At 50.2% G+C, this 15,718-nt stretch overlaps 1 protein-coding gene across 1 annotated transcript; it reads right to left on the bottom strand.

Moving 5' to 3' along the window:
- Positions 1 to 248: 248 nt before the first annotated feature.
- Positions 249 to 11,606, bottom strand: GDF10 (growth differentiation factor 10). The gene is made up of 3 exons (XM_066349695.1): positions 11,013 to 11,606; positions 3,515 to 4,425; positions 249 to 1,269 (listed from the first exon to the last, which is right to left on the bottom strand). The coding sequence occupies exons 1-3, from the start codon at positions 11,335 to 11,337 to the stop codon at positions 1,078 to 1,080; spliced, it is 1,428 nt and encodes a 475-aa protein (XP_066205792.1). The 5' UTR covers positions 11,338 to 11,606; the 3' UTR covers positions 249 to 1,077.
- Positions 11,607 to 15,718: the final 4,112 nt, after the last annotated feature.

The raw sequence follows: 15,718 nt of genomic DNA on the forward strand, positions 1-15,718 counted from the left end.
GGCTACCGCGCTGCTGGGCCATGTCCTACCACGACGAGAGTGGGGGTGGGGGTGGGACTCTGGAAGGCAGAGGAGCCGCTGGTTTCCCAAGTTTGGGGCAGAGAAAAGAGAGTATGGAGATTGTCTAGGGGAGCCTCAGCTCACCCTAAGGGAGGCTGTGTCCCCAGCAGCCACCAGATGGCATGCTGACAGATGGGATGAATCAGTAGTTTGGAATGGGTGACACTCAGCTTTCAAGATACCGCTGTACCTTTAATTTATTAACTTTCTTTAAAAACACATAACATATACAATCTACAGTATAGAAAGTATAATTTATAAAAATATAAAAATCTTGATTATTTTTTAGTATTCCAAGATATTACTGCAGGTGTTATTTTGATAAGCATGTTTACACAATGCACACTTAATTGGTGTGATTATCTCTGTGGGGAATGGTTACAATTCCTTTCCTTTTGTTTTAAAATAAAATTATATATTAAGAAAAAGAAACCAAAATTGGTTACATGTGCATATTGTATGTAGCAAAGGTTTTGCAGTGGAGTTTAAAAGAAAACATCCATTTTTACCACCACTGATTGAGCCCTTTTCCCAGAACGTGCGGCCGAGAGTCTTCACGGGTTTGTTTAAATGAAGTTACTTCACGTGAAGGGAGCTCATGTCTTCAGATGTGCAGTTATCTCCCAAGGTTATGAGAGGGTGACCACAACAGCCAACGGTGTGGACGCGCTCGGCTTCCAGGCCTTCAGGGCAGGGGGACGGGCGGTGGGCAGTCTGCAGGCTGCGGTTGATGCCCAGAGGCCTTCAAGGGATTCAGACTGGCATTTTATAGGCTCAGTCACTAGCAGTAAAAATCCCAGAGTGATGCCCGGGGGACAGATCCTCCTCGGACACAGCAAGGCTGCCCGTGAGCTCTGTCCTGCCCGTGAGCTCTGTCCTGCCCGCGAGCTCTGTCCTGCCCGTGAGCTCTGTCCTGCCCCTGCAGCTGCACCTGTAGTCAAGCTCTCAATGCAGGGGCTCCGAGGATGCTGCCCGGTGGGTCTGGGGCGGAGGTGCCCTCTCATCTGGAGTGGCTGGTTATCGGCAAGCACAGGTCTCCACAGACATATTGGGGTATATCTTCAGAACCACGTTCCGGTTCTCATCAAAGAAGAGGACGCCAAGAGAGTTCATCTTGTCGGGCACACAGCAGGGCTCTGGGATGCCTGGGACAATGCCCACGGCCCTGACGATGCTTTGGATGGTGGCGTGATTGGACGGGCGGACGATCTGCAAGGTGGGAAAGGAGAATGGTTATCTCTGTCTCTGCCTCACCCACCCCTGCGCTACCGGCATGTCCTCGACTTAGCCTTTGGAAAAGGCATCGACCTAGAAGAAAAGGAGAGATCGCAGGGCTGAGTTCCTGGGAGGTTTGCAAGATCCTCAGGCCTATCCGCTCCTCCAACTCACATTGCCTTCACAGCACTGGCCACTTGGGGGCACCTGATCATCACACTTCCCTGAGGAGCGCCTGGAACTGGGCAGGAGTGTTTAGAAGGAAGGCCTAAGGAAATGCCGAGACAGTTGGCCTGGGGCCACGGCTGCCTAGCCTTCCCTGTCCGAGGAATACAGACGTTCTCCCGTATAACCGTGATCTCAGCGCTCAGGGGAAGGCCCGCACACACATGTGCGTCAGCGTGATGGGGCTGTACTGGATGTTTCCTGGTGAGGTCTGACTGTGGTGTCAGGGGCTGCCCTGCCTGCAGCGCCCACCTGTCATCGTATCAATCTTATAGGGCATTATCTATCTTTTACTGGTGAAGAGACTGAGGCTTCAAATGACTAGGAAATTTGACTGAGACCCCTCAGGTAGCATAGCTGGGCTTGAAAACCAGGGTCACTGGGACCTCGCCAGCTCTGTCCCCCACCAGGCAGCCTGTCACATCCAGAAGGCTGTGGGTCACAGCAGCAAATGCAGCCTGCTGTTACCTAAGCGCCTCTGACAAGATGAACAGGGCCAAGCCACGTGTGCTGCAGCTCACTGCTGATCAAAGAGAGTTTTATATACAGTGTGTCAAAGAAAAGGGCTTCCTGCATGGGGAAGCAGGGAGAAGAGGGAGGTGGGGACATCTGATTTGCGGGATTCAGGCTGGTGTCAGGGAAGGTGGGAAGGCAGCCAGCCAGACAGACAAGGTAAGTTCAGGGTCAGCCAGCTGGAGCCTGCTGAGTGCTCCTCCTGAATATGCTAGAGCAGTGGTAGTCAACCTGCTCCCTACCGCCCACTAGTGGGCGTTCCAGTTTTCATGGTGGGCGGTAGCGGAGCAACCAAAGTATAAATAAAAAGATAGATTTAACTATAGTAAGTTGTTTTATAAAGATTTATTCTGCCAAACTTAATGAAAATCCGACATAAAGTACTTGGTAAGTAATTATTATTATATGCTTTAACTTGCTGTAACTCTGTTTTATAAATTTTATAAAGTAAAGTTACTTCCCTACTTTATAAATCACCATTACTGTGGAACTGGTGGGCAGTTAGAAAATTTTACTACTAACAGAGATACAGAAGTGGGCGGTAGGTATAAAAAGGTTGACTACCCCTGGGCTAGAGCCTTCCAGCAGACGCCTGTCTGCAGGGTACCTCCCTCCCTCTCTCTTGTACATGCACAGCTTTGAGGAGAAGCCCCTTAATTCCCAAACAGGGTGATGCTGCCCTGAGTCTGGGTCTGGGATTTCCCAGCTTGCTGATTTATTTAGGTTTAAATTGGATTTATGCGCTGATTCCTTTTTTGGAAGAGAAGGCATGACCTGGAACTCAGCAGAGGAGCTAAGCAGAATTATGCGCTGTGAGCCGACGACATCAGCTGGCAGCCAGCCGGTTCGGGCAGTGGGGAGATGGACAGGTGGAGCTGCAATCTAGCCTGAAGGGAAGGTGAGAATCTGAAAACATTTCCAGCATAATAGATAGAAATGGCCCCATGATGTGTGTTCTGCAGATTCATGCAGAGAGAGGGAGTTGTCCTGCAGGTCCCTGCCCTGAGTGGGAGGAATAGAGGAGGGAATCCTCATGGAGAAGTCACTGGCACCAGCTCTGTGCTGGTCATAGACACCCGTGCTCCGAGGTCCAGGCCAGGGACAAAAACAAAAGCCTTGGTGTGGAGGGTGTTTTGAAGAACTGTCCTGTCCACAGGGGACATTATTTACTCAACTTCTGTAGCATGTTGCTTTCTGAGAATACATACCTACGGAGATGCTTTCTCCCCTTTCCAAAAGAAGTATCCTAATTTAAAACTTAAATTCAACCAAGTCACCATTTTCTAAAGCACAGCCCAACTGTATCTGTCTGTGGGCTGTACCCACTCAGCAGGCTGTCACATTGGACCTCTGTCTACCTACCTTTTCCTAGCCTCTAAAAGATGGGAGGTGCTATTGTCCCTATTTTACAGACAGGAAACAGAAGTCACAAGGCAGAGGGACTGGCCATGACGGGTAAAGCTGAGAGTCACAGTGAGACAGCGGGCGGAACACCCCCTACCTTGGGCATGGGGAACTCGCAAGCGCCAGCACAGTAGTAGGCATCAAAGGATTTGGGTGAGATGATCCATTCGTTCCAACCAATGTCTGCAAAGTCCACCTTCAGGTACCTGCGGGAGCAGACCCTCGGCTCACCCCACTGCTTTCTCCGGGCCTTCTTCATTGTCTTTTCATCAAAGTGCAGCACCTGAGATGAGGCCATGAACACATCCTGGCCCTTTTTCCTGCGGTCCTTGCGCCCCGGCCGGGGCTTCAGTGTCCGGAAGGGGCTGGGCCACAGTTTGTGCTTGTGGTAGTGCTGAGTGTGGGTGGCCTGTGCTGGCGTCTCATCCAGCCCTGGCAGCTCATTGTCCTGGAGGGGCCCAGTGGCCTGTGTGGCCCTCCGAACGCGGGGGTCTGCGGAGCTGTTCGAGGCTGCACTGGGCTCTGGGTCTCCAGCCTGGAGGGGGTCATACCTCTGTAGTGTGACTGCCACACTGTTGGGCTCTGAGATGGCCAGGTCATTGGCATAGATGAGAATGTAGGGTGCATGGGGGCTAGGCCTGGGCACTCCGGGGTTCTTCTCCCCAGAATCCAGCTGGGCAGAGAGAAGCAATTCACCGTTCCGGCGTGCCGCCTTGACTATGGGGGAGATGTCCTTGGTCTGCCACAGGCCCCGTGGCATGGGCACCAGGGCCATGGCCCCTCTGAGCAGCCCCTGTGTGGCTGTGTTCTGCGAGAGACTGCGGAAGAGCAGGTGCTGGCGTGCGGGTGAGATGCAGGAAGCATTCTTGGCCTGCTGCTTACATGGCATCTCATGTGCCCGGGGCCACCATGGCTTCGAGTAGAAGTGGAATGTGGCTGTGAGAATCATTTCTGAGTCCTGTATGGAAGTCAGGTTGAAGAAATACAGGGTCTTCTGGTTGATCACTTCTGCAAGGGAACGACAGACCACAGCCTGTTAGGTTTTCTCCTCCATGGGCCCCATGCTCATCGGGTCTCCTGCCCAGGACTGGGATGGAAGATGACCACCCATACAGGGAGCACTTCCAGGCCTGCCAGGCTGTCCTCACCTTATGTCATTCTCACATTAAACTGATGAGGGCGCCCTTTGTTATCCTCAATGAATAAATTGAGGATAAATGAATAAATTGAGAAATCAAGGTCATAGAGGTCAGGGAGTGTCAATATCCCACTGCAGAAAAGGAAATGTAGCAGTAGACAATGTAGGTGCTCGACACCCTAAAACTCCTGTCACCCACCCCGCACACATACTCCAGTGTCTTTCAATAAACAAATGATCTTTGACACCTTCGTTAATGAGATAAGGTGGGATCAGGCATTTGGGAAGGTTTGGGGTGGGCCCAAGCACCTCTACGGCAGTTCCTCCTGCGTTGTCAAAGCCCTCGCCCTATTCTGCAGACATGACATGCGGCCGTTCTTCCCAATGAGATGCAATAAGTGGACAGCCGCATACTTTCCTAGCATCCTGAGTGCCTGCTGGGGGCAAAGGGCCTAAGAGCACAGTCATGTGGGTGTCTGCTATTTGTTCTGCTTAACGGCTTTTAAGGTTGTTTTATGAAGAGCAATTTTACAAAGAAAGTAATCAGGGTTGCACAAGGTCATGTGACAAAATTTCCAACATCCAGGTTGCTCCAGAGGCCCAAGCCATGATAGGGACTGGCTTCCCTCAAATGGCACATCTGAAGCTAGAGAGTGCTCTGGGCCCTGTGTCCTGGGACTGTCAGCCACCCCTTGGTTTCTTCTTTTATGGTTCTACCAAGTGTACCCCTAGGGCCCCAGAGCCAAGCCCCCTGGTCTGCAGTCCCAGGAAGCTGTCTGGCCTGGCAGCATGAGTTCCCTGAATGGCTAAGTCCCCTCTATAGTTTGAATGGGAGAGTAGAGTCATTCCCAAGGCTGCCCTGCGTGCTGTGGACTAGCCAGAGACCAGAGCTGCCCGGTCAGCTGCATCTCTCCTGCTGCCTCTGTCCTGCTGCCAGCCTCAGTCTGCTGGGCGGACCGGGAGGGGACCGAGCTCCAGGGTGTAGGAATGTGTGTGTATGCTGGGATGCTGGGGCCACATGTTCTGACTTGTGCACCCATACGGTCAGCTGGATTTTTTTTTAACTAAAATCTTCAGTTTAAGGTTAAGTATTTAAATTGGGAAAGAGGTATAATTCAATCGAGAATTTTCTCATACTCTTAAGGGACTATGAGAGAAAGGAAGGAAGGACAAAACCACATTTAAGGAGGTCCTAGAAAGTGCCACTTAAGGCTTATGTAACATTCTGAAGACCTTGCCTTATCTAGTTCCCAGAAAAGCCTCACAGAGCATTGTGGTGGCCCCCACACCCCAGCGAGGTGTAGCCTGCTCCACCCCTAAGGAGCAACAGTCTTCATGCACATTTAAACTTGGCTTCCCCAAACTCTGCCATCTTGAGTGTCATATCTGGAGTCCAGCACTTCCCAAACTTCCCTGGTCACTGTCTTCCTCCCCTGGATGGGGAGAGTCTGGGATTGAAGAGCAGAGAAGTTTGAGAAGCTCTGGCAGCGGTGGCTGTGTACCTGCAGCATCTGGACTGACCTGTGGTTGGCGTGACAGTTCACCAACATAGCTTCCCCACCCCAGCACTAGGCCTCTCCATGGTACCCAGCTTCATTTGTCCTCATGTCACTTCCCGACACCTGATAGCTATTTCTTCATTACTGTTTCTCTTTCCCCCAGAACACACACAGAGAAAGCTGGGGCTCTGCCAGCTTTGTCCACAGCTGGACCCCTGGGTCTCAACAGCAGGCCCGAGTGATGGTCAGTGCTCAGAAACCCATGTTGGATGACGGGGGAAGGGTGGAGTCTTTGCTAGCTCTGTCTACTTCAGTCAGTTAGCAAGTGAGCTCTGTCCTATAGAAAAAGAACCCAAGCCACCTGGAGATTTGCTCCATCACCCATTGTCCTTGAAACAGCCACCAGGGTGACTGAAGTGAGGACCTCACTGAAGACAAGCACCACCCACCATGAGCTGGAGGAAGTAGCTGCTGGTCAATGCCTCCACAGAGAAAGGATGAGAACTAACAAGAACTGAGCAGGCCCCACAGTCTGGGTTAAAATCCTGCTTGTATCACTTACTAGCTCTGGGGCCTTAAGCAAGTCATGGAACCACCCTGTACCTCAGTTTCCTCACCTGTAAATCAGCTATAATTATTTGTACGTATCAGCTGGAGTTGTAAGATCATCTCTGTGGAGACTGCAGCATGGTGCCTAGCACTTAGCACATGCTCAGAACATACTGGTACCCTGGCTGGGTGGCTCAGTGGATAGAGTGTCATCCCGGGCCATCTAGGTCACCAGGACAAACACATATGAGAAGCAACCAATGAATGCACAACTAAAATGGAACTAAAATGTAATTAAGTGGAAAAACAAGTTGATGCTTCCTTCTCTCTCTCTCTCCCCCCACCCCACTCTCTGTTAAATCAATGGAAAAAATAAAAAAATAAAATAAAATAAAAGAACATACTGGCCATGTGGCATCATGAGCTACTGCTGCAATCATGACTTTGCTCCCTACTTCATGCCCAGTGACAGGCATTGCCACCTGTCCCCTCCCTGCATCTAACCAATCCTAGTTCCCCTTGGCTTTGTGTCCTGTTTGTCCATAACCACCCTGAATGCTGCACTCCTCCACTTCTTCACCTGTCACTGTGACCTCAAAGCACCATCACCCTGCAGGTCACACATGCTTCACAAGGAAATCATTCATTATAAATGAAAGTGTAATGTCTTTAGTACATAAAGAACCTCCACAAATCAGTAAGAAAAAGACAAGAATCTCAATAACAAGAGGCAATTTCTAAAAAAAAAAAAAAGAAATTGCAAATAGCCAATAAAGCATAAAATCTAGAGTGACTGATAATGGAAAAGAAAAAGGTATCTTCAAATGAGGATATAACAAATTTTACCCACATGTTGAAAATATGATCCTAAAAGCCATATATTGACATTGGCTATATCTGGGTGTGTGATTAGGGACTTCTTTTCTTTACTGTGATGTTTTATGATTTCTAGATTTTCTCCAGTAAGTAAGAATTTCTTTTATAATCTTCTCTTCTTTTTCTTTCTCCTCCCCTTGAATCTCTCCTTCCTTCTTCCTTCCCTTGCCTCTCTCCTACTCTTGCCTCTTTGCCTTTCCTTCCTTTTCTCTGTCTCCCTATCCCTCTCCCCCTTACTCGCCCTCTCCCTCTCCCCATCCCTACTCCCCTTTCTCTCTCCTTCTTCTCCCCTCTCAGTGTATATACCCACCCCTCTGCCCCACTGCCTATATGAAACTCAAGGCTCTTGATGGCCTGGTTATAGCCCATTGGTCCACTTCCACCCCTGCCTCTCTCCTCACCTTATTTTCTTATTGAAACCAAAGTCCTCCCAGTTCCACGCACACAGTGGACTGCTCAACTTCTACAATTGCCTAAACACCATATGCCCTTTCCAAGTCTGTCTGGGGTCTCACTTTTTGTGAAGGCTTCTCTGACCCTGATGCAAAGCCCCTTCCCTGCTGTCCCTTGGGGATCCTGAAGAATACCCCCAGCCCCAGCCCTTTGTCACTCCATCAGACCTTCTGTCCACAGCTGACTCCTACCTCCCGCATCAGCTCCCGGGCTTCCTGGGCAGGGCCAGCAGTCTAAGCTCCTTTGTGTCCTCTGACCCTACAGCAACTGCCGCCCACTGAGGTACTCAGAAAAGACTTGGGGAAGTGAAATGAGTGTGATTCTTGACAGATTGACGGATAGGTTTGTATTATTACACTTCTTTTAGAGATGACGAAATCAAGCCGAGAGTGAGTAAGTAACTTGCCCAATATTACACAAGTAGGTGGAAAGATTAGATTTAAACACAGGTCATCTGGAGCAGGGGTGTCAGTCTCAGAGGCTCTCTCTACTACTGATGTAGACTTTATAAGGTACAAAAGGTACCTGAAGGAGCAATGGAAGGGAGGAGGGCTGCCTGGAGCAATAACAGTAGCTGCTAATAAATTACTGACACTTATATGTATCAGGCATTGTCTTAAGTGCCTGACATATTTTAGATTATTTAAAAAACCTTATAAGAAGGGGAGAATTATTAGCCCAATTTTAGAAGTGAAAAAAGTTGAGTCATGGGTAAGTTCAGTTCCTCATCCAGATCACAGACTCAGGATCTGGAGCCTGCCAGACCAGCTCAGAGCCTGCGCTGGGCACTTGAACTCTATGGCCTAATGGCAGCGAGGACCACAGTGCCACTGCAGCCGTTCAGGAAGAGGTGCCAGCCCACTGAGGCAGCAGTTCCAGAACTGAAGCCCCCACTCTTTCGCCTCACTTGTAAGATGCAGGGTCCCTGCCCAGGTTCACACCTCCTCACAGCTGGGTCAGGAAGCAGCACCTCTGAGGGCTGCTGAGGGGCTGCGCAAGAAACAACTGAACTGAATCAGGGAGGGGGTGAGAACCTAGGCTGCAGGGGCCTGCCGTATGCCTGGCAAAAAACCCGCCTTGTCCTACTGAATCTTCATGTGCCCACTGCACACACAAAACCCCCGATGCTCAGAGAGTTAAAGTGAGGCACAGCACAGCACAGACCCAGTGGCTGGCTGCCGAGTGGTTCCAAACAAGAATGTTAGATTTGTCACAGTCCCAAATGGTCCAGAATAATCTCCCACATTGTCTGTCCCACACTCAGTCTTCCCAACCCTGGGCTTAGTTCTGATGCAGCTGGGGGAGGAAGATGACAGTGAAAATAGCACTGTCCTAGCAGATGGGAGGCAACAACCATATGCACTGTGAACAGCCCCGTTCACTGCCTCAGTTTTCTTCTTTTAAAGTGGGTGGGCTGGATCTGAAGGACTGTTTCCAGGCCTTTTTCAGGGCTCACATCCTGGGTTTCACTGTTCCTTGTACTGCCTCCACTCAATGAAAACAGAGAGATAAACTGTGTACCTCCAGCCCAGGAATGCAGCAAGTGGGTGGGTTCACTGGGGGTGCTTGTGCAGTGACCTTGCCACCTTGCTTTCCTCAACTGCAAGGCTTTGAGGGATGACGTAATGGGTGCAAAGTCAAGTCTACACCTCTATGAACACAAATGCCTTGTACTCCCAGGGGAACAAGATGCTCCAGCACCTAATCAGGCCAAGGCTGCGTTTAGCATATACACATGACCTCATCTCATCTTCCCGCCAACCCCAGAAAGAAGATACTGGCATGCAGTCTCTATTTTGCAGGTGAGTACACTCAAGTCCACAGAGCTTTAACGACTTACCCAAGGTCACACCCAAGCCAGATCAGTCTTGAGTGGCTTAATTTAATAATGATGCTGCAGAAATGGACACCAGGTGGTGAGTAAAAGGGACCAGGGAGGATGCACTTGGATCTGGCTGACTTGGAGCCCATGTAAGCCTGCTCAGTGCTAGGTGGGGGAGCAGGGCCTATCTGTGGCAGGGGCCCCCAGGGCATGCTTCTCTGAGGCCAAGCTCACCATGCCTGGCTAAGGCCACAGATGCTATCCTGAGTCACAAAGCCGGTGATCAACAGTGGCAGATCTGACCCCAGGATGTCTGGCCCCAATGTTGATGTTATACTTGATGGGCTTTCTTCTAAAGAATGGCCTCCTCCCCCACAAGGGCTGCAAAGGACCCTTACCCATATTTTCTAGAATGGCACTCTGTGACCATGAGTAGTCTCCATGACAACCAGGGTCTTCACACCACCCCTGCCACCAGGTCTGCACCACAGGGTCTATAGGGGCGGCCCAGCCCAGGTGGACAGATGGTTGAGGCTGTAATCTGGTGGAGCTCTCTGAGTGGCACAGGGAAGGCTGGGCAAATGGCTTCTGTCCAGATCCATTCAAGTTGTGGGCAAAGTGGAAAGGATCTATTCAGAGGGGTGGGGTGTCCCCTGCCCAAGCTTCGGGACCTTCCTCAAACTCCCATAGTCTGAATACTTCATGCCAGGGCCCTATAGGCCCTGTGCACCCAAGGCTAAGCACCCAAGGCCCTCTCAGTCCACTCTGCTTTCCCGGCCCCCAAACCACTGTCCCCAGCTACAGGTTCACACCCTCCATCTGGGTCGAGTGCTTGGAACTTCTAGCAGGGCTGCCTCACGCTCACCTGCCATGCCTTCCTCAGTGCCCTCCTCATCTGTCAAGAGCCAACACAACTGATTCCTATGACCTGGGTCCCCAACCCATCAGCTTCCCCAGTCCAGTCCCATCTTCACCCTGTGCTTACAGCCTCATGTATGGAGTGGTCTGTGTCCAGCAAGTGTGACACCCTCCCAGGCTTGGCAGCACCCCAGATGCAGGAGCTCTGTGCCATTCTGTGCTACTTCAGCGTCCCCGCGGGGGCTCAGGGGCTGGCATAAGGAGCTTGGTGAAGAGTAAATGAAAGAGTAAATAAAGGAGACAATGAATAGAAGAGGAAAAGCAGAGTAGTTGGGGTAGGCAGACAAGTGAGGAAATGGGAGAATGAGAAGGGACCCGGGCGGGGCGGGGGTCTACTTACCCAGCCTGGGCCTGAAACTGCGGACTGTGTTGCCCCCTCCAGGCCGCGCGCCCCTTCGGCTGTATTTCTCATAAAGCCGAAGCATGTGGACAGCAACCATGTCCTGGGCGCCGGGGCCCAAAGCGATGGGAGTGACCCCCATGAACCGCTGGGGGTCCTTGTCCCTGAGCAGGCCGTCGGTGGCCACGGGAGGGGCGGCCCGCGCGGGGACTGTGTGGCTGCCGCCCGCATCCTGGAGCAACAGTAAAAGCAGCGGCAGCAGCGGCAGCAGCGGCAGCAGTTGAGATCCTGGTCCTGGGCTGGGCTGAGCGGGGCCACGGGCCATGCTGGCTGGTGGCGGCGACGTGCCGGAGCCTGCGAAGAGGGAGAGCGCGGGCGCACTGGAGGCTGCGGGCCGACCCTGCGGATGGAGAACGTACGGGCAGCCGGGGGTCGCGGGTGCGGGACAGAGCGTGGCGGCCGGCAGAGCTCGCGGTCCGTCCGCGCCGCTGGAGCTCCAGGCCAGCGGTCAGCGTGGTCCGGAGAGGCGCGGAGCCCAGCCGTGCCCGAGCCGGCGCGCTGCCTCCACGGACTCGCGCTGCGGAACTTTGCAGCCCACGGAGTGGCGGGCTCGCCGGGTTCGAGGGGCGGAGCGGGGCGGGGCGGCCAGCAACGCCTTTGGGGAAACGCGGCTGAGCGTCCCGACGACTGGGGCCGCCGCCTGCACTGCAGGGGACGTGCGCCCAAGTGGTGGCGGGGGACGGCGGGGGTGGGGGCGTGAGCGTGGGCTAGCGAGCTCCCCGCGCCACTGCTGGAACCCGAGAACCCCGACTCCCGCGTCTCCTGTGTGTTGGCGCCGCAGTTTGGCCGTGGCTACGCGGGGGCTGGGGGTTGCTTATGGAGGGCGGCCCGCCTGCCGGGTTGCCCCTGCAATGGCATGCGATGACAGCGCTTGCAAGATGACAGCTGCCCCGTGAGGACCGGAGAGGGGATGTGTGTGAGCCCAGTTGCCTTTGAGCCACAGTGCAGAAGCATGTGTCCAAAATGCAAGCGGGAAGGAACATGGACTGACCCTCCTGGGCAGCCTTGGAGAAGAAAAAATCCTAACCCTAAAGCTCAACCAACTGGGGCAACTGGAACAAGGTCTCGATTAAAGTTCAGAATTAGTAGATTAACTGCCCCTGGATTTGTAGACAATGGTTCTAGTTGTTGAAGAAACACATCAAAGGTCCTTGCTAATCTTTGGACTTGTCGTCAGGATTGTCTTGAAAAAGGACGTGGTTTCAAATGGCTTTACAGAACGTTTCTAAAGCATCAGGACAGGAAATGGGAAAGCAGTGGCTTTCCCAAGAAGGTCTCAGGATGAAGTGAGGGTGTCAGGAATCCCTGGCCTACTGCCCCTCCGCTTATCCCCGGGGAGACCATCTTGAACTTCATCTTACCTTTAACAGGATTTCTTGTCTACGGATAGAATTTCAGGGGTTCTGGGAATTTGGGTGGGGAAAAAATTACATCTTTATTTTCACTAACCAGTAACGGAAACTTAACATTTTTTAATAGGACAAAGGCAGGCAGCCAAGCACAGTGGTATTAACCATACCTGTGAGTTTGTTACAAGTAGACACCACCAACAGAGTTGTTTCAGATTTCTCAAAATCTGGTTTGTCACAACTCTGAAGTTAGAGTAATTGTTAAGCCCTATGCTAGTTATTTAATGAATGAATTAAAAAGGCACATATATCAGATATTATTGCATTGAAAAGTTGTTTTAAAAAATATTTTGAAAACTATATTTTAACGCATTTGGCTTGCTTTATAACCTAGCATGTTAAAAGTGTTCTTTTGAGGAAGGCTCCACACATACCTCAGATTGAGAAACGAGTCTAACGCCCACACAAAACTTGACAAATCCTTCTGAGAAAAGGGAAGGACCTTTTTAAAGCTGTGTTCTTCCAGTAGGTCCAGGATGCTGTCTATGCTACTTTTCAAAGGACTATTTGCAAACTTGTGAACATGCTGTTCCTTTTACTTGGTAACTTTGGGCTTCCTAAGCCAAAAGGGTTACTTTTCTTGGAGGGCTCACAGTGCAATAATTGAAAAATGGTTGGGAAAAGCTTCTGTTGGTGTGTAAAACACAACTCATTTGTAATTTTTAAAAACCGTGCAGTGTCAGAGGATACACCAGGGGTAGTCAACCTTTTTATATCTACTGCCCACTTTTGTATCTCTGTTAGTAGTAAAATTTTCTAACTGCCCACCAGTTCCACAGTAATGGTGATTTATAAAGTAGGGAAGTAACTTTACTTCATAAAATTTATAAAGCAAAGTTACAGCAAGTTAAAGCATATAATAATAATTACTTACCAAGTACTTTATGTCGGATTTTCGCTAAGTTTGGCAGAATAAATCTTTATAAAACAACTTACTATAGTTAAATCTATCTTTTCATTTATACTTTGGTTGCTCCACTACTGCCCACCATGAAAGCTGGAATGCCCACTAGTGGGCGGTAGGGACCAGGTTGACTACCACTGGGATAGACCATTCTACTGAGAACCTCTGAACCTCAGGTTTGTGGCTTTTGGAAAACTTTAGAGAAGCATTTCATTTATTTTGATAATTAGCACACATTGCATTCAACTTCCCACTCCCAGAGTTCCCATTTGTTCTGGGAAACAGTTTCAAAAATGGTTTGCTGGAGGTGAGATGATCCATTACCACCAGTCTTGGTCTTGATGAATCTCTCCTTATAAAATGGTCCACAGCACCTTTTACTGTTCCCTCCTCCATCCACCTCACTTCCCTCCTTCTTCATGTGCCCCTCACTTCCCCTCTGCCCTACCTCCTCTTCTCCCCCAGAATGCCTCTGACCTGTACCAGCTGGGGGTGACCTCTGCCCATGGGTAGTTTTGTCTCTGTTGGGGCCATACACAATTGAGGCCTGTGAAAAGCAGAGTGAGTCTGCAGGAGGCCGGGACAAGCTGGGCTATTCTCAGTCTGTGTCCATTAAAGCTTCCTTGCTCTCCTTAACTCATTCCCGTTCCATTCAAGCCAGCTGGAGGGTCAGGCTTTAGCAGGCAGTAAAACCTGTTGGGTACAGATTCCCTGACATTGTTGGAAAAGAATTAAGGCATCAGCCGGGGATGGCTAATATTTCTTGCCTCATTTTATTGCTGAACAGCGGGACTATAAAGTCTTGAACACTGGAGCATTCTGGCTCCCTTTCATGTAGCCGAGATGATGGGCTAAAAATGTGTTTGGTGAAGCAATTCAGATTACCACCGGGTCACATCCTTGCTGGCTTCCAGCACGGCCTGCAAACAACATTGCTAAGACAAGAAACAATCTCTGTGTAATTTCAGCTCATGCAGAACAGCTCGTGGAGATGAGGCTAATTGTAGAGCTTGCCAATGAGAATGTTTTGTTTTTAATAGTTAGGGCTGCAGCTCAAAATAAAAGTTGAGATGGTAGATTGCAGACTCAAATCCTGAAAGCTGTGATCTCTGACAGCTTCCTCCTAAAATAATCTTAGTCCTGGGAGTATCAGACACTTGTCTTACCAGGGGTGTTGAAGTTTTGAACTTGTCCATTGTGGTGGAGCATGCTTTCTCCAGCCAGAGGTGAGATTTTTTTAAAGGGGGGGGCCTCTCTCTACTGCACCCTCTGGGATAGCAGGTGTTCCTTAAGCTCAGCAAACCCTGAGGAAGGAGTGGAGGGGCTTGCCGGCACAGAGCTCTCCGCCTCAGTGAAGGAGGACACGGACTCAGAGACAGACAAGCACTTGTTTCATCCGGAATCTTTCCCCAAGTAACACCTCATGAAATATTTCTGAATAATTGTTTCATGCTGTTGTCCCAATAATTTGTGGAAGAGTTTGTTTGCGGCTCTAAGTAGCTCTGTCACCCTGGGTCAGCCTTATTGCCTCTTTGGAGTCCTGGTAGCCTCCTGGGTCTCAGTACAGAGTCAACATGTATTAGCAGGGTTGGGAGTGTGTGATTGGGGCTAGATCCCAGGCATGCTGGAACAAGGGGGCCCCATTAAATGAAAAGTCTGGCACCCCAAGCTCTGTTGCAGTTCTCACACTCTAGGCCTGGATCTGTGGCCCATTTCAACCAGTTCTTGAAGTGAGAATCTATATAGTCTTTGGAGTCAGTTGGAACAAGGATTGTGTCCTTCTTTTCACTTACATACCTATCTATATTACCTCAAGCACGTTACCTGATTTCTCTGGACCTTGCTTTCTTCAAGTCTACAATGAGGACAAGGTCATCAATCATATTATGAGAATCACTGATAAGGTTTTAGCATGAGATAGTAACAAGTAGTATTGACCCTTGTTCCTCTTCTTTTTTCTTTCCCATGTGTTCAAAAGAGATTTTAGCCTACTCAGATTCTAGTAGATTTGATGACAAGCTCAGCCTGGTTGTTTCTTGCCCTGCAGATGATATGCATTTCTTAGTGTATAGTGCCAAGAGCTGGAGAAAAAAAAGAACAAAAAGAAAGAAAAGGAAAGGGAATGTTTCCTTGATCAGGAAGTTATAGACCTCTACTAGTGAGCCTTTATTATCGGTATCTGTGGGTCCCTGTCAATTAGGAGCATGATTTATATCGCGATACAGTTTCTCAAAGCTCATGGCCCTTAGGATAAAAGAAATGCCAAAGAGTCCCTGTTCCCATTTAGGGCATGAACTGCGAAAAAGCAGCCAGAGGATTTGCTTGCTGGAGCT

The sequence above is a fragment of the Saccopteryx leptura genome, chromosome 9 (assembly GCF_036850995.1).
Source record: "Saccopteryx leptura isolate mSacLep1 chromosome 9, mSacLep1_pri_phased_curated, whole genome shotgun sequence".
Lineage (NCBI taxonomy): Eukaryota > Metazoa > Chordata > Mammalia > Chiroptera > Emballonuridae > Saccopteryx > Saccopteryx leptura.